The sequence below is a fragment of the Vulpes vulpes genome, chromosome 6, assembly GCF_048418805.1.
Source record: "Vulpes vulpes isolate BD-2025 chromosome 6, VulVul3, whole genome shotgun sequence".
NCBI classification, from domain to species: domain Eukaryota; kingdom Metazoa; phylum Chordata; class Mammalia; order Carnivora; family Canidae; genus Vulpes; species Vulpes vulpes.
Window position 1 is genome coordinate 656796 of NC_132785.1, and position 25601 is coordinate 682396.

The 25601-nt window shown below is 40.7% G+C and overlaps 1 protein-coding gene across 2 annotated transcripts in view; it reads left to right on the plus strand.

The window, feature by feature from the left end:
• The first annotated feature begins 5202 nt into the window (after positions 1–5202).
• Positions 5203–25601, plus strand: part of INTS6 (integrator complex subunit 6) — a 90277-nt gene continuing 69878 nt past the window's right edge. Inside the window, exons 1-4 of one of the 2 annotated variants that reach the window (XM_072760508.1) lie at positions 5203–5277; positions 5751–5836; positions 6022–6099; positions 6686–6835. In XM_072760508.1, coding sequence (XP_072616609.1) covers positions 5765–5836; positions 6022–6099; positions 6686–6835 — 300 coding nt within the window. In that variant the 5' untranslated portion in view covers positions 5203–5277; positions 5751–5764. Of the gene's footprint in view, positions 5837–6021; positions 6100–6685; positions 6836–25601 lie in introns of both variants that reach the window. The other variant, XM_072760509.1, reaches the window with a different exon arrangement.

Below are 25601 nucleotides of genomic sequence, written 5' to 3' on the forward strand. Positions count from 1 at the left end.
TAGCCTCGCATTTTCAAGTCAATCCTCTAGGACTGGTCCTACCGTGTTTGCTGACTTATCGTAATCGTGTACTCTCCTCGTGTTTGTCTCCTGTCTCCCCATTAGGTCACAAACTCTCTATGACCTACCACGGTGCCTGTCACATAGTAGGTGTACAATTAGCACTTACCGAAAGGATTACTGCAGCGTTCGTGATCTTTAGCTGGAGAAACTGTTCCACTGTGATTCCAATTCTCAACTTGGAGGCAACCACTTTCAAGACTGATCTTGAATCATCTGAGGCTTCAACTGCTATTGTGAAATAATCTTTGTTGGAGAGCTCTAATTTCTTTTTAATAATACTCTCTTTGTAGCATTTTTTTTTCCTGAGGATCGATATATTAGAATGACCAAAATCCAATCTCCTTACATATATAATATCCAAATACATTCTGCTGCATAATTTCACATCTAAATTTTTAGGTTTTTTTTTTTTTTTTTATGTTCTCAACCTGTCAACATCATGGACTACTGTGATCTCAGAGAATAAAGCAGAGAGCTGAGGAGATAGTAATACAGCCAAAAAAAAAAAAAAAAAAAAAAAAAAAAAAAACTTTGTTAGGTTACATAGGAGGAACATTGGGTTCATCTGATTACTCTGTTCAGATGGCACATCCAGATACCATCAGCCAAGTCCTTGGCACATAATTATTTTCGAACAGTGTTATCCTGCTTAATTGGTTTAAAATAATTTAAAAGGGCTCTGGTTGGCTCCTACAAATGAATCTAATTCATCAGTTCTTAATTGTTAAAAGAGCCCCATTTCAACAATTTAGGCTACTGTGGAAGCCAGTCACCACTCTTTCAGAGGCTTTCGTATAATTTATTCGTTCCCTTTTAGATCCAGCCATAGCATTTAGGCAAGGCTCCCTTACAAACAGCAACAAAGAGCAAATTTTCTCCCACAGGCCTCCCCTGACCAATGTCCTCCGGGGGAAATCTGCCCTAATCCCCGAGACTGCACCAGCACAGGGTTTAGCACACACGACTTCAACTCGTTTCCCCCCCAGCATTGCAAGAGCTCACAGTTTTTTTTTTTTCAGTTGAGTCTGATGAAATAGTTGGCTTGCGCTTAGGGGCCATGTTTCAGAAAAATAAGCCTGCGTATAGCCAGAATCTTTCCACCGTCACTGAGATTGGGTGAAGAGATTCATATTTCCCATCCCATGCTTATTCCGAGGCCTAACCTCACTGAAGGGAACAATGGAAATCTCTGACGCTATTTAGTTTTCTCTTTTTAATTTTTGTCGAACATGGCTGAATTCAAGCAATTTAAATAAGCGTATGATACAAAAAATCCACTGGTGTCACATTCATAGCCCCCCCCCCCCCCCCCGCCCCGCTTTAGTTTGCAGATTTTTTTTAGAAGTTCTTTTAAGAAACGTAATAACTCAGGGTGAGTTTTTAAAGTTATTTATTGAGGACTACTGGATATCGACATACACATTATTTTTACACTTTAAGCGTATAGTTCTTAGTCTTATTTATAAGATTCACCTGAAGAGCTTTTTAAAAAATGGGATGACGGGGCCTGTCCGAATTCTCCTGAATCACTTTCCTGTGGGTATGGGGATTAGGCACATCTATTAAATTATTTCTGAACTCTGCGGGCAATGCTGATGTGCATCTCCTATCCAGAACCACTGCTTTAAGCCATCATCAACCAACAGCTTCATTGTCAACCAGAGTCACTAAGAATAAACCTGGCCTATTTCACAATTTTGTCTGGGGACCACTCGTCAATGCTTCCTGGCTTCTGATTGCCTCTTGATTTGCTGCCCATGTATGTCCTGATTTCTCTCCTGTTCTGCCTCAGGGCCTTGCCTTCCAGCACTTCTGGGCTTCTGAACTGGAAACCTGCCCTTTGATCTCAGGTGCCGTCGCCCAGGTTCTGGTTATATGCTCCGGGTTGGCTCCCTGGACTTGGCTCTCCTGATTTTTGCATCGAGGCCTAGGTCTACCAAACAGCTCCTCTTAGGACAATCTGCCAACTCCACTGAGTCAGGGAAGAGCCATCATGTCTCCATTGGAAATGATTTCAAGTAACTCTAACGGGGAAGATCATTATTAATGCATGGTCCTCTACTTCAGTAGTCGAGTTTGATTCCCTTCAAACACTGCTTTGTACTTAGCACGCCCGCTTAAAACTGCACTTTATATGGGGAAAAAAAAAAAAATCCTTAGCCTGGAATTAAGGCCCTCTGCTGTCTAGATCTGACCTGCCTTTCGGATCTTGCGCCATTCTTCATGTTCCTGTGCGCCAGCCTAGCTGAACTTCACTGTTGCCCCAGGAAGTCACTGGCAATGCTGTGCTAACATCCTTTCTTCACTACATTTTCAACGTCTGACTTTTTCACCAGGAGCTTCCTCTTCCTTTACCTACGTGCCCAAATTTAACTCAGTCCTTGAAGCACCTTTTCTCAAACCTCAGTAATGCAAAGGACATTCTTGTCATTCTAGAGAACGCATGCTAGGATAGGCAGGGGTCCACGGACCAGCTGGAAAAGCCTGGATACAGCAAAGCTAAAGACTAATCCCATGAAAATCTTTCCATTGTAAAGTATCACCTTGAAACAAAAAATGCTGTCTTTATATAACAATTTGTAGAGTCGTTAGAATGAAAACACAAACTGTTGACTATCAAAGAACTCTGATCTTATCTCCAGATCTGGGATTTCAGTTTGAGAACAGGGCTTTAAGGAACATAGAAGTGTACTGTCCCTGATTATGTTCATCACCCAAGGGTAATATGTTTTTCTCTTCTCTGAATTATTTAGTTTCTAATCACTCTCTGCCTTGAAGTAGCTAATAATATAGATGTAATATTTTTCTTTTTTTTTAAAATTTTTATTTATTTATGATAGTCACAGAGAGAGAGAGAGAGGCAGAGACACAGGCAGAGGGAGAAGCAGGCTCCATGCACCGGGAGCCCGATGTGGGATTCGATCCCGGGTCTCCAGGATCGCGCCCTGGGCCAAAGGCAGGCGCCAAACCGCTGCGCCACCCAGGGATCCCTATTTTTCTAAAAAGAAAAAACCCATAAGCTTTTTGAAGGCAGGGTACACACCTTTTAATCATTTTTAACTCCACCTGTCCTCTGCAAATAACGGACACAGACCTGCACTCCGTTGTATTTTGTGGTCCAACTCTTAAAAATCTCTTGCCCTTCTATGCTACATAGGGAACAGGAGGAACAGGAGATCACTGAAATAGCCCTACTGTAAATTAACAAGAACTTCCAAGGTTGTCCTAAGGATCAGGAAAAGGCCAAGTTATGAAGCTCAAGGTTTTTTTTTTTTTTTTTTTAAGATTTCATTTATTTACTCATGAGAGGCACAGAGAGAGAGGGGCAGAGACACAGGCAGAGGGAGAAGCAGGTTCCATGCAGGGAGCCCGACGTGGGACTCGATCCCCGGTCTCCAGGATCACGCCCTGGGCCGAAGGCGGCGCTAAACCGCTGAACCATCCAGGGATCCCCAAGGTTTTTTTTTTTTTTCTTAAAAAGTGCCACCAAGGTCTGTTTCGGGTGAAGACTAATAAGCCCATTTCATGACATGATCAGGAGGCGAATAAGAATTTCAGGATAAAAACATAAAATCAAGATGCAAATTTTTTTAGGAATAAAAAAAATCTATATTCAATTTTTTCCAGGATTAAAAAAAAGATAAAATCGAGATGCAAATTTTTTCAGGATTAAAAAACAGAAAATAAAATCGAGGTGCAAATTTTTTCAGAATTCAAAGAAAAAAATAAAATCGAGATGCAAATTTTTTCAGGATGAAAAAAAACCAAATAAAATCAAAATGCAAATCTTTTCAGGATAGAAAAATAAAATCGAGATGCAAGTTTTTTCAGGATGAAAAAACAGAAAATAAAATGGAGATGCAAATTTTTTCGGGATAGAAAAATAATAAAATAAAATCGGGACGGCAGGGCGGCAGGAGAGGGCCTGGACCCGTTCCTAAGGGAGGTCGGCCTGGGGCACGGGGGGGGGGGGGGGTCACCCCGCGGCCCGGGACCCGGCTGCGCCCCCGCCCCCGCCCCCGCCCGGAATCCGGGGCGGCCTCCAGGCAGCACCTGCGCGGGCGGAGCTCGGCCTCGCAGCCGAGGAGCAGCCAAGCTCGGGTTCCCGGGGCGCCGCGGCCCGCGCGGGTGGGACCTCGGGCCCGGCGGGGGCAGGCGCTGTCCCCGGGGCCCCGACGCGTCGCGCTGCGCCTCTCGCGGTCCCGCCCCCGCCCCGGCGGCCCCCGCCCCCGGCCCCTCCCCCCGGCCCCCCCATCCCCATCCCCATCCCCGCCGGCTCTTCCCAGCCCCCCCCCGGCTCCCCGACCCCCCATCCCGGCTCCCCCCACCCCCCTTGGTCCCCCCACTGACCCCCCCGCTCCCCCCACCCCCCGACCTCCCTCGGCCCCCCTCCCTCTCCCCGGCTCCCCTCGACCTCCCTCGGCCCTCCCGACCCCCCCCCGGGTTTCCTGCCCCCGACCCCCCTTGGCTCCCCCCAGAGACCCCCCGGCTGCCCCCGCCCCTCCCCCACCCCCACCGCCCTCGGCCCCCTCCGTCTCCCCCCCACCCCCCTCGGTCCCCCCATCGACACCCCCCGGCTCCCCCCGACCCCCCGCTTCCCCCCACCCGGCCCGCGGGGGCGGCGGCGCCCGGCCCCGGGTCATAAACAGCGCCCGCCGCCCCTCCCCCTCCCCGCCCCGCCCCGCCCCGCGCCGACCCGGGGCCGCGGGGCTGCCGGCGGCCGTCGGACTCGGGGCTCGGCCCCGCCTGGCCCGCCCGCCGCGGAGGGGGCGCCGCCGAGCGCCGGGGCACCGGGGGCCGCGCCGGCCCGCTCGTCCCTCCCCCCGGCCCCGGTCACCTCCAGCGGCCCGGGAGGCCGGCAGCCCCGCCCCGCCCCTCCGCGGAGCCCGCCTCCGCCCGCCCGCTCGTCCCCGGCGCCCGCACGCACGCGCGCCCGCCGCCCCGCCGCCCCGCCCCGCCCCGCCCCCGCCGCCGCGCGTGCTCCGTAACTGCCCCCGCCGCCGGCCCGCGGGCCCGCCCCGCCCCCCCGCTGTTTGAATATGCTAATGCGAGGCTGCGCACGGGCCAATGGGGCGGCGGGGCGGCGCGTCACGTGGGCCGGGGACGTGTCAGGGGGCGGGGCCGCCGCGGCCCCTGCCCGAGTTAAAACCGGAGCGTGCGAGAGAAAAGCGCTTCAGTAGCGAGAGGGGCTGAGAAAGTGGTGACAGCGCCGGGGTGCGAGCGAGTCCCCGAAACTTCTCCCAACAGCCCCGGGGCCGGTCCCCGTCCGCCCCTGCCCCCGCGCCCGCGCCCGCACCGGGGTGGGAGGGAGCCGGGCCCGTCTCCCGCCGGGGCACACACGGGGGCCGGGAGCGGGGACGGGGCCCCCGCGGCGGGGGGGGCCGGGCCGGCCGAGCGCCCCGGCGGCGGAGGCGGAGGCGGGGGCGGCGGCGGCGGCGGCGGGGGCGCCGGGAGCGCCGGGAGCGCCGGGAGCGCCGGGGGCGCCGGGGCCGGGGAGTTTCCTCGCGGGTGCGGGTGCGGGCGCCGGCGCGGGCGCGGGGAGTCCCCGCCGCCGGAGGCCAGGGCCGGGCGGCGCGCTCGCCCCGGGGGCCGCGCTCCCCGCCCCGCGCCGCCGCCGCCGTCTCCGCGCCCGCCTCGGGCCCCGGTGCGCCCGGCCGGCACTATGCCCATCTTGCTGTTCCTGATAGACACGTCTGCCTCCATGAACCAGCGCAGCCATCTGGGCACCACCTACCTGGACACGGCCAAAGGCGCGGTGGAGACCTTCATGAAGGTACCGGGCGGCCGGCGCGCCCGGGGGGGGGGGGGGGCGGGGGGCCCGGGCTGCGGGCCGCGGGCTGCGGGCGCCGGGCGGCCCCTCCCCCACCGCGCGGGGCTCGGCGGGGCTCGGCGGGGCTCGGCGGGCGCCTCGTCACCGCGCCCCCGGCCCCCGCGGCCGCCGCCCCTCCCTCTCCGCAGCTCCGCGCCCGGGACCCTGCGAGCCGCGGAGACAGGTACATGCTGGTCACTTTCGAAGAGCCGCCCTATGCCATCAAGGTAGGAGCGCCGCCCGCGCCTCCCCGCCCCCACCGCGCTCCCCTCCCCCACCCCGCCGCCGCCGCCCCCGCCCGCCCGCCCGCCCGCGCCCCCGCCCCCGCCCCGGCGCGGCCCGGCGCGGCCCCGACTCGCGGGGCGCCCGCCGTGCCCTCCCCGGCCCGGCCCCGTCCCCGTCCCCGTCCCCGGCGGCGGCGGCGGCGGCGCGGCGCTCAACATGGCCGACATTTCCCCTCGGCGGCGCGGGCGGCAGCAAGGCACTGTGGGGGATATTTATTCAAGTTCGCCGAGTGACAGCCGGGCCGGCCGCGCCGAGCGGGCTCCGCGGCGAAGGGGACCGGGCGGGGGGGCCCGCGGGACGGCGAACCCCGAGCTCGCGGACGGCGGCCCCCTCGGCGGCGCCGGCGGGGGGAGGGGCGCTCTGAGGCGCGCGGCGTCCGGCCTGCGGCCCGCGGAAGCCTCCCCTCAGCGGGCGGACGGCGGCCCCGAGGCGCCCGAGGATGCGAGACAGCGGGAGGAGGACGAGGAGGAGGAGGAGGAGGAGAAGCAAAACACAAAAAAAACACGATTCTCACATTCTTCCTTTCAGGCCGGATGGAAGGAAAACCACGCCACGTTTATGAATGAACTGAAGAACCTTCAGGCCGAAGGACTTACGACTCTGGGCCAATCCCTAAGGACAGCTTTTGATTTACTAAATTTAAATAGATTAGTAACTGGCATAGACAACTATGGGCAGGTAGGTTGAACCCACGTCAAGGTGGAAGTGGAAAGAGCAGCTCATTTTTTTTTTTTCCCTTTCCCTTCTTCTTTTTGTGGAAAAAAAAAAAAAAGAGACACAGTCAAGTCCGTCCGAAACGTATATAACGTGAAATACAAGTAGGAAACGTTTCGGGTTAAAGGACAATGCACAAGTGCAAAAGTGAAACCGACCATGCTGTCTATGGTCTTAAGCCCTCGTTGCTTTTTTTTAAATTTTTTCCCTTTTTAACCGCCCCTCCCCCCCCCCGAAAATGTATTTATATTCACAATTAGAGCCCGAGTTTTGTGCCATACACTTGACACGAATTTGCTTTTGATCCCGTAAGTAGGGCTCACTCAGGTTTTAAGAGGAGAAAACACCCTGACCGCACGCTCAGTTTCTGGGATGCGCTACCCACAGCCGCCTGTGCAGCGACGGCCCTGACTGACCGGCACTAGTTGATGAGTGGTCTTCGTTTCTGTATTGCTGACGACGTCAGTGGAAACTTTCCTGTTTGTCTTACCAGGGCTTATTTTAACCGCCGTGTTTCATAGCTATTCTGAAAGGTGGGAAGGTTTTCATTGGACGGCACACAGCTGAGTACCTTAAGGTGTCTCAGCTGGTGAAGCATCTGCAGTAAGCGACTATGCAGAAAAAATTATGAATTCATTTCTGAATTAGATCGCAGGTCCAGAGGTGGTGGTTATTTTTGAACTCCAGACTTTTGGAAAAGAGACGGCTTGAATTCTCTTTATCCTCTCTGCCCCTCCACCCCTGCCCCCGCCCCCACCCCCACCCCCATTATGGTTCACTAGGAAATAATGCAAGGTAGTCCCTTATAACTTTTGAGATTGCTGGCGGGGAAGAGAAAAGATACTGATGAATGAGTAATGTCACACATAACAAGAGAATATTAACCTCGGGTTCGATACTTAGGTTGTGCAGAAGCACTATTTACCACAAGGATACATTTAGGAATACATTTTGTTCTTTTCCCAAGCTCCATGAACCACAATCTTCAGGAGTTTGACAAATCTTCCTGTGACTAGGACTTTTTGTTGCATTATATAGAAAGAAGCAGAATTGTTACTTCTTTTACAAATGTTAGTGCTTACTACCTTCTTCTACAAACGTCAGTGCTTAGTTACCTACTACTCGGCACCTAAACATTTTTGGAAATGTTTGCATATAATCCTATAGCCTTTAAAGTATACGTGCAATTCAGATTCACTTTGTTCTATTTCTACTGAATTGTACCTCCGTTGTTTAATTCAGTGAGTGTTTATTTTCTTACCATATTAATCTTTGTTTTTCTTCTCTTTCATTTCGCAACATTTGTAGTAATTTAGGTAGATGTGTCATGAGCTCTTCAGTTTGTTCCTATAAACCGGATTTCTTTTCCTTTTATAGTCCTTTGTTACATGTAGTGCTATACCGGCTTGTTGGTTAAGGTTTAGATCTAAACATCTTTGAGTTCAAAGACAGATTTAAAACTTGCCATTATTTGGTTATCAGGTTGTCAGTGTATACAAGAACTATTAATTTCCTGTTTCTCTGCATCACCCAAGTGGGCAAGGCATTTACACACATTTACCTCTTACCACCTATTAAAAATGTCTTAGAGTGCTTCCTTAGAAAGGCTGACTTTCATGGAAAGGCTTGAAGACGTTTGTAAATTAAACCTGTGTTTTCCTTTTCCCAGTTGCCATCTTCCACCAGAGAATACTTAAGTTCTTGTGTGTAAAGCTTACAAAACGTTTGAGGTTGAAGGTGGTCCTGCTGTGCTGTTACCACTTTGACCAACAGAAGAGCCTGGGGATTAGGATGTTTTTGCATGTTAGGATTTATTAATTCAAGGAGGGGGAGGGATAATGCTGCTCAGTTATTTTGATGAATAAGCAAGGATGCATGGAGTAATATTAGTGCTAAGGTCCTGAATCGGCTCATAAAAATGACACTAGCATTAAAATAATTGAGGAAGCCACAATTTTCAAATGAAAATGATTGAGTAAAGCATTTAATTAGAAGAAAACATCTTCCCAGAGAGATTTTTTTGTCATAGGACTATCTTGCTCATTTAAATATCATACACTTCCTATTCAAAAAAGGATAGATTATCAGGTATTTTGGATGTCTGAAATATTTAATACTAAATATAGTTCACGTGTTTTCTCTCTAAGAGTACTTTGTGTTTGCCTGTTTTCTGTGGAATGCCTTTATTCTGTAACCTCAGTGTTTTTACATAAATACTTCCCCTTTCATACTCTATGCAAGGATCTGTAGAGTCCACAGTACTAAATACTTGTATTATAACCTTGATCGCTGAAGGAAATGAGAAAAGGTGAGCTGGATGAAAAGGACAGCATATTCCTGTAGAGCATCTAAAAACATTTAGAGAGGTTTCCAAATAATTTTCTTAAATGTCTAAATGTGTGCGGATATGTTTATACAGATACCCACATCCTTACTCCCCCAACGTACATACGCATATGTGACTTTCCGTAACTGATCCCGAGTATTTTTTATGTCCATATTGCTTGTGTTAATTTAGTTACTACACCTAAAATAAAACACCTTTGAGGTAGTGATATTTCTACAGTCAAGGAACAGTGTAGCTTCTAGTTAATCTTTTCTTTAGAAATTATAGCAACACCTCATTAAATTGCATTATCGCAGCAGCAAAATGTGACAGATGTATTTTTCACATGTGTTCACCATGGTTTCAAATAATGCTCCTCTTTTGAGAACCAATGAAAATAACCAGCCTTAACATCTAAAGTTAGGATATGTATAACGTTTTAGAGGTCTGATTAAAATTATATATGTAGTTTGATTTATTTTGCATATTTTTCCAAATTGTTTTGTGTCAGTGTTTTCAACATTATCCCCCCCCCCTCCCCCCCCCCCCAAAGGTAGGTTCTGGTTAGATTTAGCTGCTAAGTATTACTCTGGCCTGCAATTCATTATTTTTTTTTGTCACCAAGCTGATCCATACTTTGACTATTCAATCTACTATTTTTTTCCTCCAATCTACTATTGATTAAATTGTATAAGACTTAGAACAGTACCTAACCTGCCACCCTGATCCCTTGATGAAGACAATCCTTGAGCATACTTTAAAAGGAGATAGAATATGTATCTAATTAAGGATTTTCAATGCTAAGTTTTACCTCATTAAAAAATAGTGGCTTTTAAGAGAAGATCAAATTGAATGAATCTTAGGGATAATTTTAACCAGCTTTATTCTTAAGCATGAAGAAGTATTTGTGAATTTAGCAAGTTTAGGTAGAGTTTTAATAAAGTTACTTTGTTCCTTTGACCCTAGCAGTATCTATTTAGTACTCAGGTGGTACAGAATACAGGCTTTTCGCTTTTCTTTTAATGCAGGCAGGTAAAGTGCTGAAAACTTGATTCCTCTTTGGGTTTTTTTGTTTCCCTTAGGCTATCAATGAATGTATTAACAGTTTTGTATTTATTGACCTATCAGCATCTTTTCAAAAGAAAGATTATTATATTTAAACATACTGTGCTGAATATGAACTGGAAACAATGGTGAATGGTATTTTGCAAATTTTTTATTAAGTCCTTGAACTTTTTCCCCCTAATTTTTAAATTGTCGTAAAGAATACATAATATCAAATTTACCACCTTAAACATTTGGGTTTTTTTCAAGCCCCAGTGTGGGGCTTGAACTCACAACCCAGAGATTAAGAATCACATGGTCTTCCAACTGAGCCAGCCAGGTGCCCCCCCCCCCCCCCCATTTTAGCCATTACTAAGTGTACAATTTAGTGTAGCATTCACATCGTTTTTGCAGCCAATCTCTAAAACTTTTTCGTATCTGAAACTTTAACCAAAAGCATACCTCATTTTTTTCCTCTCCTGGCCCCTGGCAACCACCATTCTGTTTTTTAATCTACAAATTTGAGTAGTCTAGAGATAATCTCGCCTAAGTGGAATCCTACAGTGTTTGTCTTTCTGTGACTGGCTTATTTCACTGAACCTAAATGTCCTCACCATTAATTCCTGTGTTAGCTTATGCCAGGGTTTCATTCCCTTTTAAGGCCGAATAGTATTCCATTCTATGTATATACCACATTTTGCATATCTGTTCAACCATAACGGACACTTGAGTTGCTTTTACCTCTTGGCTATTGTGAGTACTGCTGCTATGAACATGGTATGCAAATGTCACTTTGAGATCTTGCTTTCAATTCTTTTGAATATATACCCTGAAGTGGAATTGCTGGATCATGTAATTTTAAATTTTTGAGACATTCCTATTTTCTGTAGCGATTGCACTGTTTTATGTTCCCACTAACAGTACAGAAGAATTTCAGTTTCTCCACATCCTAGTCAACGCTGTTTTCTTGTTTTCCTGATTTTGGCCGACATAATGGGTGCGAGGTGATATCTCACTGGTTTATTTGCATTTCCCTAATTATTTATATTGAGCATCCGTTCTTATGCTGTTTGGCCATTTGTCTACTTAAGTGCTTTGCTCATTTTTTTTTTTTAATTGAGTTACTTGATTTTTGTTTTTAAGTTGTAGGAGTTGCTCAAGTATTTTGAATATTGACCCCTTACCAGATATGTGATTTGCATATTTTTCTCCCTTTTCTTGGGTTTTTTTATTCTTGATTGTGTCTTTTGATGACAGAAGTTTTCATTATTGATGTAGTCTGGTTTATTTTTTCTTCTGTTGCCTGTGCTTTTGTTGTCCTATCCAAGAAATGGCCAAACCCAATGTCATTGAGGCTTTCTTTTCCCTTCTATTTCCTTTTAGGAGTTTTAGTTTATTTTACATTTTTAAGTCTTTAATCCACTTTGAATTAGTTTTTGCATATAAACTATGATCAGGGTCCAACTTGATTTTCTTGCCGCTGGACATCTAGTATTCCTAAACACCATTTGTTGAAGAGACTGCTTTCCCCACTGAAAGGCCTTGGCCAGTCCTTGAACTCAGAAATCTCTTAAAATTATCTTCAGTAATTTTTATTGGTCAATAATAATTCTTATTGGCAGATAGAGGACTCTACGGTCAAACTTGCTTAAAAGCTTTTTTCTCCATCTTTATTTAACTGTGTAAAAGAAGCACGATAGCTAGAAATGTGAAATTGGAATCCCAGGTCTGACCTTGTTATTAAATTACTGTATAACATTGGGTAGTCACTTGACCACTCTGTGCCTCTGCTTCTTCATATTCCTCATTGCTAATAATGAGCCATTGTACTCTTGTTACAGAATTGGTTGGAGGTTTAAATGGAATGGTATATTAAAATATACTTTCAAAATTATGACGTGCAGAGGAGATACAAAGTATACCTTTTCCTTCACTAGGTTATTTACCTCTAGTTTTAAAATTATTTTTCTGCTTTAAATGTGAAATTACAAGAATTCTGAGATTTTTTTTAAAGTGGATTTTTATTACGTGCTTTGAAATCTTACAGCATAAGTGTTTGTTTTTCCCTTGGGTTTTATATTGCTTCCAAGATGAAGCAGTGTGAAAAGTAAGTACTGGGCCAGAGTTGTTTTAATGGCAATTGATAAATATGGCAAAGTGTAGAGATAAGTGTTTTATTAAAAATGCATTAAGTGACAACTAGATGTAAGGTTCAAATAAGTCGGAAAGTCACTCTTTGCAGGAATACAGGTGTTAGAGAAGGAACCCTTAAACACACTAGATAGAAACACGTTTTGGGATGCTTTCAAATGGAGAGCCTCCCCCTAGTGTGTTTTAGATGAGATTTACACAAGTTTGTTTGCAAGGGACCTTTGAGGAGCACATCTATTGGGTGTAGGGGATATTTTAATGAGAAGGTTTGAAGAGCTCAAAGCGTAAAGTGGATATGACTTATTTCCTATCAAGCATACGTTTTAAAGGTGGTAACATAAGTGAAAAATTTTAAGACCCAGATTTTATTTTCTTTGAAAACACGTGACATCATTTTTCTTCATAATTTTATACTCAAAGTCTGTTTTCTAAATGATCAAAAAACTACTCTGTCATGATCTTTCAAAAGAAAATGAAAAAGAATATCCAAAGGACATTATTACATTCTTAATTACAAATTACTGAAAAGAAATCATAAGTAATGAAAGGCAAAAAATAATAGGTTTTACTTCTTCAAAGAGAACTTATTTTCCCTCATGCAAAAAAGAATGTTAATAATTATATATTAAATTATGTACAACTGGAAATTAAAAGGCCAAGAACAAATGTAGTATTTGAAAGAATTCCACTTACTCAAATATTTTAAGTTGATTTAGAATTGGGGTGAGAATTAGTAAAAGGATTGTTTAGCCATGTTCATGTCATAGATTTCTTCTCCAAAGAGATTGTGCAATATTTTATAACTTGAAATTTTCTTAAAAATTTTAAAATGACTTTTAGCCAGTATAACTCTTCACTCAAGTTTTTAATCTCTGTGTCAGATCATCTTGACGGGCTTTTTTTTGTTTGATCAGTGCCCACATATAACAGTCCTGTTTCCTTTCATTAAAAAAAAGTATTGTCCTTATATAAACTTAATTTTTGTCAAGCCTTATTATAATTTACACATGGTCCCAGACCATAACAAAATACTGAAGCTTTTTTTTTTTTGTTTCTGTTTTAGTTTGTCTTTATTCCAAGATTCTTCTTGTCCCAACCTTTTTATTGAGGTTTAAGTTAGATGCACAAATCCTAAGTCTGAAGCTTAGTGAATTTTTATGTAGACTTTTTTTTCTTTTCTTTTTTTTTTTTTTTTATATAGACTTTTGAGAACAAAATTGAACTATTGCATCTACCGACAAAAATTTTCATTGGTCTTTTGTGTGTATTTTATTGTGACTATTATTTTGTGGGACTTTAGAATTACAAGTCATGTTAGAAGTTTACTCTTCCTCATTTTATTGATGAAGAAAGTAAAGGCAAGAAAGGTTTAAAGTGCTTAATGTCTTCACACTAGGAACATATTTTAAAAGCTTATAATTGGTTATGGAATAATTATGCAGATTTTACTAGTAACATGTTATTTAAGAACAAATTTTATTTAAAAGCATAACGGTAGATCTGAATCCTTTTTTGGGGGTATGTCTGTAGTTCTGTAATGGAATATGCTTTCTTTCAATTCCTCTGTGAAAATGAGGCATTTCATTTTGTCAGTTTGTTAACGTTTAACCTTACTTGTAACACTGTATGAAAATACTGTTACATGCAGTTGGATTTTCACCCTACTTCCCTGTTTGGAAAGAAGTAAGAATACAAGTGTGAGGGATAGTGGACAGGATTTTATACCACTAGTACTTTAAAGCCTAGATACTAATATATGTATATACTTAATGGCATTTTTTGATTTTTGTGTATCATAGCTTATTAGTTTCTGATATATTTGGTTCATACAGAGCTATTAACCTAGTAAGCTGATTAGTTGGCTTTTCCAGTGTAGTATGCCAGCTAGCGTATCAGAGTTTTTTTTTACCTAGTTTGTAAGATTTATAATTAGTTAACCATCATGTTTCTTTGAGGTAAGATAATATTGAAAACCTCTAAGCATTATGTTTTAAGATTCAGAAAACTCTGATTCTATCAGTGCCTGCTCTACCCATGAGTTTCATGTAACCTCTCTGCCCTCAGTTTCCCCATTAGGAAAATGAGATGATCTGTGCTGCAGGATGAAGATGAAGATGAAATGATACACAGCATAATTTATTATAATACCTGTTACCATTTTGGTGGATTTATTTTTATTTGAATTTTAAAATTTTAAAAATTGGAATTGTGGGCACATAAGAGTATTTTATCCAGCTTTTTTCAGAGCAAGCAGTATGGTGATGCAGAAAGAACCACTAGAACTGGCTTTGCCTGGCTCTGCCACTTACTAGCTTAGGTTGTATTGAGAAGTCTTCTTAACCTTGCTGAGTTTCAGATTTTGTTTTCTTTAAAGATTTTATTTATTCATGAGAGATGGAGAGAGAGGGGCAGAAACACAGGCAGAGGGAGAAGCAGGCGCTCCCTGTGGGGAGCCCGATGTGGGACTCAATCCCAGGACCCCAGGGTCATGACCTGAGTCAAAGGCAGATGCTCACCCATCGAGCCACCCAGGCATCCCAGAGCTTCAGATTTCTTATCCAACAAAGTAATGATAATAGCAATTTTGAGAATTTTTAAAAAATATTTTATTTATTCGTGAGAGACACAGAGGCAGAGAGAGGCAGAGACCCAGGCAGAGGGAGAAGCAGGCTCCATGCAGGAAGCCTGACGTGGGCCTCGATCCCGGGTCTCCAGGATCACGCCCTGGGCTGAAGGCGGTGCTAAACTGCTGAGCCACCCGGGGAAGCCCAATTTTGAGAATTTTTGTAAGAACTAGAAATATTTGTTAATCATCTAGCAAAAGGCCTGTTTGGCACATGGTAGAAACTCAGATGATGATTTTTGTCATCTCCAATGTTATATTAAACACTTAACAGGATAAAAGAAAGCTTTCTTATCTGAAACCTTTGAGAACAGTTCTATAATCCACCATATATCCGGTATAAGAAGCTAGAATTAGCTATCCAGTAGTTCTAGCTAACGTAAAATTTTGTGCCATAAGGAACATGATGGTTTCGACTTTGAATTGAAGCTCCATAGATGGCTCCAAAAATACTTTCCCCTTGGTGTTAATAAGTTTTTTTCTCCAAAATCTCTATTTTCTTTCTTTCTTTCTTTCTTTCTTTCTTTCTTTCTTTCTTTCTTTCTTTCTTTCTTCCTTCCTTCCTTCCTTCCTTCCTTCCTTCCTTCCTTCCTTCCTTCCTTCCTTTTCTTTTCTTTTCTTTTCTTTTCTTTTCTTTCTTTTCTTTTCTTTTCTTCTTTTTCTTTCTCTCTGTCTGTGTCTCTCTCTCTCTTCCCTCCCTCCCTCCCTTCCTTCCTTCCTCCCTCCCCCTTTCTTTCTTTCTTTTTCCTTTTTTAGATTTATTTAGAGAGAACATGAGTGGGAGGGGCAGAGGAAGAGAGAATCTCCAGCGGGCTCCAAGCTGGGAGTGATGCCTGAATTGGGGCTAGATCTCATGACCCTGATATTATGACCTTCGCTGAAACTAAGAGTTGGTTGCTTGACCAGCTGCTACCCAGACACCCCCAAAATCTATTTCATGTTTAAACCTGTTTGGTAACATGAGTAATTTAATAAACCAGACATATTTTAGTTTGCAAAGCAAGAAGGTTTTAGTCTTTGAGGAAATTTAGATGAGTCCACTTTTAGGGCTCTGTATTTTAGAGTTCAAGTTGGTAATGGTTGGGATAGGCATTGGAAGGGGTTGTTCTTGTGCAGAAGGTCAAATGTGAAATGTATGATCCCTTTTATTATTTGTAATGTAGATTTATGTGGGAAAATCCGGATAAACCTAGGAAGGAGTTTTTTTTTTAATGTGATATAATTTTTTTTTAGAGAATATGTGATTTGAAATTTGATTATTGGTATAGTGAGAGTGGCACATAAAAATATTTTAACTTAATCTTAAAATTAAGAGGATTAGTTGTAACCAGGGGACAAATTTATTATCAGCCTAGTGATGTCTTACCAAGATTTATTCTAGTTCCTACGCACTCTTTTTAAATCTGTGCCTTAAAAGGGTATGGCATTTTAACATTTTCCATCCATTAGTTTTGCCTAGATAAGCTGAGGGATTCATGGTAAATGTCCTTGGAAGGGTTACATCATTTTCACAGAAATGAAAACATTTCTGAGTATGTGAGAAAAAGAAATTGTAGCATCAGCTATTGGTAACGTACTTTGTAACTAGTGAATGCCAGTATTGATGTTGCCATGTTAAAAGAAAACTTTCCCTTTGTCTTAAAGCTAGTGAACGTAGTTAGACATTAGGAAACATCAACAAAGTCTTCTGGTTGTTTTGGAGTTTGAACAGTGAAGCATCCCAGCAATTATTCTGAAATAGATTATTATTATAAAAAACAATAGATTATTTTTAATGACAGGGATTGAAGATGATGGAGTATGCTGTCTTCTGTGAAAGGTTAGGCTGCAAACCCCAGTGAATGATGTTACAAAGGCTTTATCTGCAAGATGATGACAGGCTCTTTCTCTCTTTAGTACTTTAGTACTAAAAAGTACAGTACAGTACTTCTGAATTCTCAGGAATAAGCAAAATGATGTCTTTGTTGCCTCTGGTAATGCTTGAGTTATGATAGTTCCTGGTCATTTATGTACCTTAGCAGGTAACAACTAATGTAAAATTTTGAATTTTTGTTGTACAGTTTTAGTTGCCAATCCATTTCTCAAAACATAAGTTAGAAAAAAAAAAAAAACCCAAGAAATTGCATTCAGAAAATTGGGCCTAAGTCAGAAATAGAGTAAAAGGTCTCTCTATATGTCCATTTTATTGTTAATCCAGAGTAAACAATGTCTCATCCCCAACAACATTATATTGAATGTAAATCTTTAATAAAAAAGGTTATTCTTAGAGTTTCCATTTTAAGGAGTTTATAGCAACTATCAAAAACATGTATCAAGTTATCCATACATGGCATCTGCTTTTTCATGAGGTTCATTTCTAAGATAAAACCTTAGTGGATTTGTATGTGTAGTTAGAAGGGCTTATAAAAAAAACTTTTTTTTTTTTTTTTTGGGCAGAAGGCCCAAAAATTATGGGATTAGTATTTTGTTTCCTAAAAATATCATTTATTTTGAAAATTTAAGATGTCTAAACACTTGAGAATGGGCTTATTAGCCTGAGCACCAATAAATGTTAGTAATGTTGACTCAGAATCTAGGAAGAATGGGTTTCTAGAAACTGTTTTACTTAAGTACAAATACCTAGGTAATGGATTTGGAGAAATTTTAATATTTTCTTCTAAAAACCCTTCTGAAATTGGGTTACCACCAGTTCTTTCCTAGAAAATGAAAAATCACATTTTTATTTTTTACAAAGCCAGGCCCCTTAAAACTAATCTCAAATTATGATTTATCCAATTAAATTATTTTCAAGTTGGCCTTCAGCTATAGCACATGGGAAAAAATAGACTGTCAGATTTTCCAAGTGCTTATCACAAATTTTTTCTTTATTAAATTTAATGCTTTATTGCTAACTTTACTGACATGAAACCTTTATTAGGCCGTTTGTCTTCATTTTCAGTAGTACTCATGGAGATACTTATGTAGAATGCTGTGGTTGAAGTCCATCTTGTTTGTAGGAGGGCTATTGTGTGTGTGTGAATGATTCTTTTGAGACCATATGTGTAGATGTTCAGAAGGAAGTAGCCCTATTGGTTAAAGATATGATTTATCCAGACTTTTGCAAAGGTACTATCTGTAGATTTCATGGTAATCAACACCCCAAGGAGGTTATTAGTCTAAATGGTATAGGTAGATCTGTGTGATTTATGGAGGTCAAATTAATTTTTAGCATTATTGTTACATAACTTCATCTGTCTTTGAAAATATGTTTTCATCTTCGCTTTTATTTCTTTTTACTTTGCCATGTTTGCAACATGTTTACTATTACATGCTTTGCTGGAATAATTTTTTGCCAAATTATTATTACCCAGTCCATTTCATATAATGGGTATATTAGGTTCTTTATTCCCAGTGTTAGTATTTTGTAAGATTGTACTTCCGATATATGCCAGCATAAGCACTATGCTATTTTAAAAAAATTTTTATTTATTTATTCATAAGAGACAGAGAGAGATTGCCAAAACCAATGATTTGTTTGTTAGAATACTCTTATTCAAACTTTAGACTCTTGTTCAAATGTAAAGCTCAAATTCTGTGAAATTATTAGTTAATATCTCAAATATATTGAATTTATATTGCTTTTGATGCAGTAATTCTCAGCCCTACATGTTACTGAGTTTCCTTAATGTTAATTTTTTTTCATAAAGTCATGCTTTTCTTCAGTTCTTAACATGATTATTATTTGGTTTATTATTTTAAACAAATTACAGCAATATTGCTCCTTAGTCATTATATTAAAATAAATGTGTGGGGTATCCCTTCTACTTTTGCCTAAGTCTTATTCCATCTGTTTTTAATGCTGTTAATATTTTTAACATAAGGAATTATATGGTTAGATAAAGGATCTGTATTGGTACACAATTGTATGTGTGTGCCAATTGGAATTACTTGAAACTAAAAATACATATCTTTTAATGTGGAATTTTAATTAGTTTTTATATAGTTATAGACCTTAATGTATTCTAAGATGCTAGGTTTTTATATACTAGCAGATTTTTAAAGTTTTTTTTTTTTTTTTTTTGGATAGTAAGCACATTTTAATTTTGAGGAGTATTTGTTTTGAATATGTAATAAATGCACATGGTTAAAAAGTTCAAGTATCACAGAAAGTTATCTGTTCTTCAGAGGCAACCAACAATTACATAATCAGTTTGTTATGTATCTTTTCAGAGATCTTTCCTATATATTTAAAGATACTATCTTTAAAGGACTAATTTCCTAAGATGAGTATCTTAGACTTTTTTCACCAAAAGATTCTACTATGCCATACCAGTTGAGATAGTAACTATAAAAGTAATGATCTTCATGAATTGTAAACATAAAGGTTAAAATTCTGGCCTTGGAATATTGATTTAAGTGTGAGCTGTCAGGCCTTTATTGACTTTAATTATTATATTTTGTTTGGAATGTTTAATTAACCAATTATATATTCATCTCAGTAATAAAATAAACTTCCTTACCCTTTAAAATAAGCTAAACTGTATTAATGACAATGAATTATTGAATGGAAGATATAATTAGCACACCAAAAGTATGATTTCATAGATCTTTTTGCTATAGTGAGGCAAAAATAAAAGTGAAACTGACTTAAAAATATTAAGTATAGGGATCCCTGGGTGGCGCAGCGGTTTGGCGCCTGCCTTTGGCCCAGGGCGCGATCCTGGAGACCCGGGATCGAGTCCCACGTCGGGCTCCCGGTGCATGGAGCCTGCTTCTCCCTCCGCCTGTGTCTCTGCCTCTCTCTCTGTCTCTCTGTGACTATCATAAATAAATAAAAAATTAAAAAAAAATTCAAAAAAAAATATTAAGTATATAAATATTAGTACAGGTAATAAGCAGATAATGAAAAAATTCTGATTGTGGTATGCAGTTGTCTAAAGTTGAGCAATACTGAACTCTTTGAAGAATGTAATTTATGCTAGTTGACTTGTGTTACGAGGTATGTATTGAAAGCTTCTTTTCTCAGTTGTATGTAGATGTAATTGTGTTGTTAGTATTGTGACTAATAAGCCTTTGGATTTGAATTGCATCTTAAGATACTTTTCTTTTAGAAAGAAGCTTAACATAGATGAATATTATCCTTAATGTTTTTATATTTTCTTTATAGAATCTGGGTTCTCACATTATATAGAGAGTATCAAAATTTCTAAATGAAAATGAATTGGTTTGTCATATTTTAGAGGTACATATATTGTTATCTCTTTATTAGATATGGTAATAGAGGAGAATAGGATAGATAATGCCAGCTTCATGTTTTTATGTAGATTTTACAAAGATAGGAGACCTAAAGGATTACAACATTTTTAACAGCAGTCCTATTTAGTACTTGTCCAGTTATGCATGAGAATCTTGACTCTAATATAGGGCTTATTTCTCAGAGGAGCCCTTTCCTTTTAACATAGTTGCTTGTTGTTGCTGTTACTTAACTTGGAAAGGAAGTTTTAGGTTGTAAAAAAGCACAGGCTTGTTTATGGAAGGTTTCAATGGTCTTGCTAGGTGATTTGCTTTTTTTCTGCTTTTTTTTTTTGTTTTTAATTTTTATTTATTTATGATAGTCACACAGAGAGAGAGAGAGGCAGAGACACAGGCAGAGGGAGAAGCAGGCTCCATGCACCGGGAGCCCGACGTGGGATTCGATCCTGGGTCTCCAGGATCGCGCCCTGGGCCAAAGGCAGGCGCTAAACCGCTGCGCCACCCAGGGATCCCGGTGATTTGCTTTTGAACTAGTATAAGATGCGATACCTCTTAATACCACTTTTGTTGATTTCTTTTGTATCTTTTCTGGCTTAGGGCAGAATAACTACACAGGAGTGGCTGCGGGTTAGCTGAAGACCCCCCACAGGAGAGCTGGAGGGCCGGCTGGGTGCACATTTTCCCTTCAGTAGGCCCATTAGCCCATGGGAAAAGTAGCTTTGCCAGGCACCTGGCTGCTCTTAGGAGGTTGTTCCAAGGACTGGTAACGCGGTAGAGCATGGTGGCACTGAAGGAAAATGAGCCCAGAGACGTACAGAAGTAGTACGTAGTAGTACATCTACTGGAAAGTGTGACTGAATGCTCAGGGATGCTTGCTTTTGCTTCAGAAGATACTAGTTGAGACCTGTTAAGGGTACAGTAAAATTCCTGTACCTCTCCCCCGACTACATTTTAAATTGGGTAAAAGTAAAAATTCTGATTCTGAGAACCAGGTTAGTTTGTATTTGGGGGAAAATTAGCCTTATTTTTATATTTTCAAAAGTTATTTGGGAAAATTTAAAAATTCTCAAAAACTTTTTTTTCAAATGTGAAATAGGTTCTAATAGATAAGATCTACTTTAATTCTTTAAATTTCTTATTGAGATCTTATACCTTAATTTAGATGTTTTCTTTAACACCATGATAATGAATTGATGGAACTGAACATTTTTGCTTTATTTTACCTTTAGCAAAAATTTTACCCGAGGTTTTTGGCCAACATCAAGTCAGTTTTCTTTTCTTTAAAATCTGTTTTCTAAATGACAAGATTGCCATTAGTAAATAGCTCTAGAGGTAGAATATTGTAGCTTGCACCATATTCTCAAGGGACATGTTTAGATTTATTTATGCCGAAGAGCCACGGCTCTGAGAGAACCATCTGATTTTAATTCTGCTAATGGCAAAAGTAAACTTTTAGTCCCTCTACTGGTTGCCTTTGTCGTAGCAGAGCTTAATATTATTTTTATTTTGGAGATTTTATAACTAAGATAAAGGCTGTTTATAACTTTATGATCAAGACGAATTTTGAGGGATATTCTATTATGGACAGTCACATCCCCAAATTGAGTGACTTTGAAAACACTTGCTAAGAATAAAAATGTAAAGTATTTACTCTTAAATATAAAGATTTGGGAATTATTAAACTGTTGGCTTGGCATGAAAGAGCTAATGACATAATGATTAAATCACAACTTTTAGAATTTTGAAATGTTAAAATTTTTTGTAAAACATGAAAAAAGTAATCTTGTGATATTAGTAAACAATCAGAAATTTGTTTTAATTTGTTGGGTAAAAATGTGAGAGAAAGATGCCAGTTATGTATTGTGCTTCTGCCAAGAATAAGTGCACTCTCAAGGGCAGGGGAGGAACAGTGTAAAACTGAATGTAAGAAAACTTTGTTGGAGCAACATTGTCCATTTTCTGCAGGCAATTTAGAAATTTATGCTTAAATAAAGTTACTAATTCTAACATTTATTCTGAAATAAAAAATATCCTTTTGTATTCTAATTTTTATCATGACAATCCTATCACTTTTCTTAGTGTTATTTTTTTTTTTTAATTAATATATTCTTGTTGCCTTTCTTAGTGTGCTTTTTGACTAAACTCATGTCAGAGAAGAAGGGATCTTAGGCATGGTATGGTTAAATAATTAAATAGGTGAAATGAGGATGGTTATATTTTTCTTTTCTCTATCTTTAGTCTCTATCAGAATTTTCCAATATTTAAAGTCCTTAAAGAACTTAATGTTGTTTTATCTTCTTTCATATTTATGCTCTCTGAAGGTTGGCTGAAGTTACTTAGTATCCAGAAGTGAATGTTGATTATATATTGCATTTTCTTTCAGTGTGTTTTTGTTGGAGGGAGGTGTATTGATTTATATATAGAAAAATTGCTAGGTAAAAAAATCATAAAACAGCAGGAAACCAAGGAAAGAATAATAGTTAATTTTGGTGCAAGTATAGTATATTAAAACCAAACTGTAACATCATTGTTACATTGTTGAGTGAATATGGCACACTCCAGGTTGGTGTAGAATTATCTAAGTGAATTTAGTTGCTTCCAAAAGGACTTTCAGATGCCGTAGAAAGACAATGATATTTGCAGTTGGAATAAGGTTCTGGCTGTGCCAGTTACCAGATGAGGGATTTTGGATTATATTCTTTTAATCTCTGAATATTTTACCTCACCACGTTTTTAGAGGTAAATGAGATAATACAGTTGCTTTATTGTTATTATCAAGTATCTGATTATTCTTGTAATTTCAGGCTTAGCCTCTGTGTAAAGTATTATGTATGACTCCAGTAAAGTTTCAACTAAAAGCTTGTTGTCAAGGAAAAAGTAACTTTTATTTTAATGTTTGAATTTAGCTTAAATTTTAGCACCTCATGACTTGGCTAAATTTTAACAACTTTTAACTTGATTTTTGGATATATGGTCATTAAAAAAAGCGTGTTTTACTTTTTGGATGAACATCATCCCTAAAGTTCCTAATACATCAGAAATCATTGTTCTTTAATTATAGATATGACTTTCTGGCCTGTGGAGGGTAATTCTCAATGCGCTTACATAGGAATAAGAATTGATGTCATACTTTGATTCAGAAAATTTGGGAGAAAATTTGAATTAGGTTAAAATGTAGAGGTGATACAGAAAACACTGTTGCAAGTATTTGGTTCATGTTGTGGTGGCTTTAAGAGATTTACTGATTTGATTTTGAAAGGCATCAAGTCATCCAGAGTAGTTTTAGCTTAAGGGTGGAAAACAAGATACAATAGTTCTGAAGATATTAGGACTTCTTGGTTTTTTGTTTTTTTCTTTTTTTACCTCCCTTTGCCAATTTTTGATTTCCAGTGGTATTTGTAGAGACCAGAAAAAGAGAGTTATTGTTAAATGTTATTGGAGATTGTGTATCACACACCTAACACCATGCCTGATGTATGGTAGCCACTCGGTAAATATTTGAATGATAAGCATGAATAAATGGACAGTGGAAGCCCAGACAGCTGTAGGAGCCAGGTAGAGAGTGCATCTTTGTATCCTAGCAAAGTCATGAGGTGTTACGTGTCAAGTTAGGGCAGCTATCATTTATAATGAGGTAAAGGTAACATACCTATATTTCTTTTGAAGCTTGTTGAAGTTTGAGTAGTTCTAAAATGGTTCCGTGAACTTGGATAGGTTTTAGGCTTGTATTAAACCACAGTTGGTGAATCAGTATTTAAGTGCCCAGTGCTGAGGAAGAAATATGACGTTATACTTGGCCTTCAGTTGATTCAAACACTCAAAACCATAGCAGTCAATACAAGAGGATGTATTTTTAAAGAACCGTAGTTAAAACATAACAATTTGCCATTTTAACCATTTTTGAGTGTACTCAGTAGTGTTAGGTATATTTACATTGTTGTGCGTCATATATTTAAAACAAATTTGAGAAGGAGGGAGGATAAATGTGGTAGGCAGTAGTGTGCAGAATGTACTCCATGAAACCACTCCAAATCCAACTTTATTTAAAGAAATGTTCTACTGTATCTGTACTTTGAGTTTGAAAATTGCCACTATTAGTATTTGAAGAGGCAGAACAGTAATTATTTAGGGGCAGACTAATTGGGGGGGGGGAAGGCTTCATGGAAAGAAGACCATGTAAAGAATGATTAGGAATTGGTTGGGTTGTGGGCAGCAAAAAAGGGAGGGAGCCAGTCGAAGCTCAGAGGCGGGTGAGCGTTGTCTGCAGATGCCTGAGAAGACCTGCATAGAAATTACTGTTTATGTTGGGGCTGAGTGATACAATATTGTGTCATGTTTTCCACATTGAGTCCGTTTACTATGAACCTTGCAGGAGCAGGAGGGAAGGTAAATTCATGAGTGGTTTTCCCCCCCTGCAAGTCTTCTGTAACATTTGGATGTTACTATGCATTTGAAATCTAGAGGTTACATCCAACATATTTTAATTTGACCAGAGGACACTTTCTTCATCTGGAATCGTTTCTTCTTGGACATCAGTTTGAAAAATGTGTATGCCACTTACAAGTTGTGTACCTTGATCAAGAAGTTTTCAACTATCCAGTCTCTCCTCCCACTTGATGAAGATTAGTTGTGATCACAGTTGGTGTATGTGAAAAGTGTAAATGCATTTAACAAATAAATGGAGTATGTGCTGTACTATGCTAGCGATAGAGACTTACACACATGTAAGGGAAGTTTATTGAACCATGGAGTATTACCTGCGTATGACCCTTCTACATCCTTGCTCATCCAAATATGGTCTGTGGACATTAGCATCTCCTAGACTGCCATCTCTTGAGAAATGTTAAATCTTAGTCTTCATCCCAGACCTGCTGACTTAGAACGTGCATCTTAACAAGATTTCCAAGTGATTCACATGCACATTAAAATCTGCCATATGCTGTTCTACATCATATCCAGCAAAACTTCATTCCATCCTTTCTTGAACAGTGTTTGTAGCAAAGAATTTGATACCTTTGATTTGAAACACAAGGTTTACCCTCTTGAACTCTTTGACCCTTTGGTCTTAATTTTGTCTTGAGTGTGCTTAATGAATGTGTTTACTATCTTAAGTGAGAGCCATGTATATATAAAAGAAGCTTATGTTTATCTGATCCCATCCCAAAATGTGTCCCTTAGAATTGACCATAGTACTCAGAGTAGGTAAGTTGGCCAGAGATTAGAATGGAAGTTACTGAAGCTATTTCACCCTACCTGCCTGTGGAGGAGTGAAGGTTTTGTGCCACTGTCTTCCATTGCCTCTGCTACTGTTGCTTTTGTACTTTCTCTTGCCGAATACTTTTAACTATCCTTTT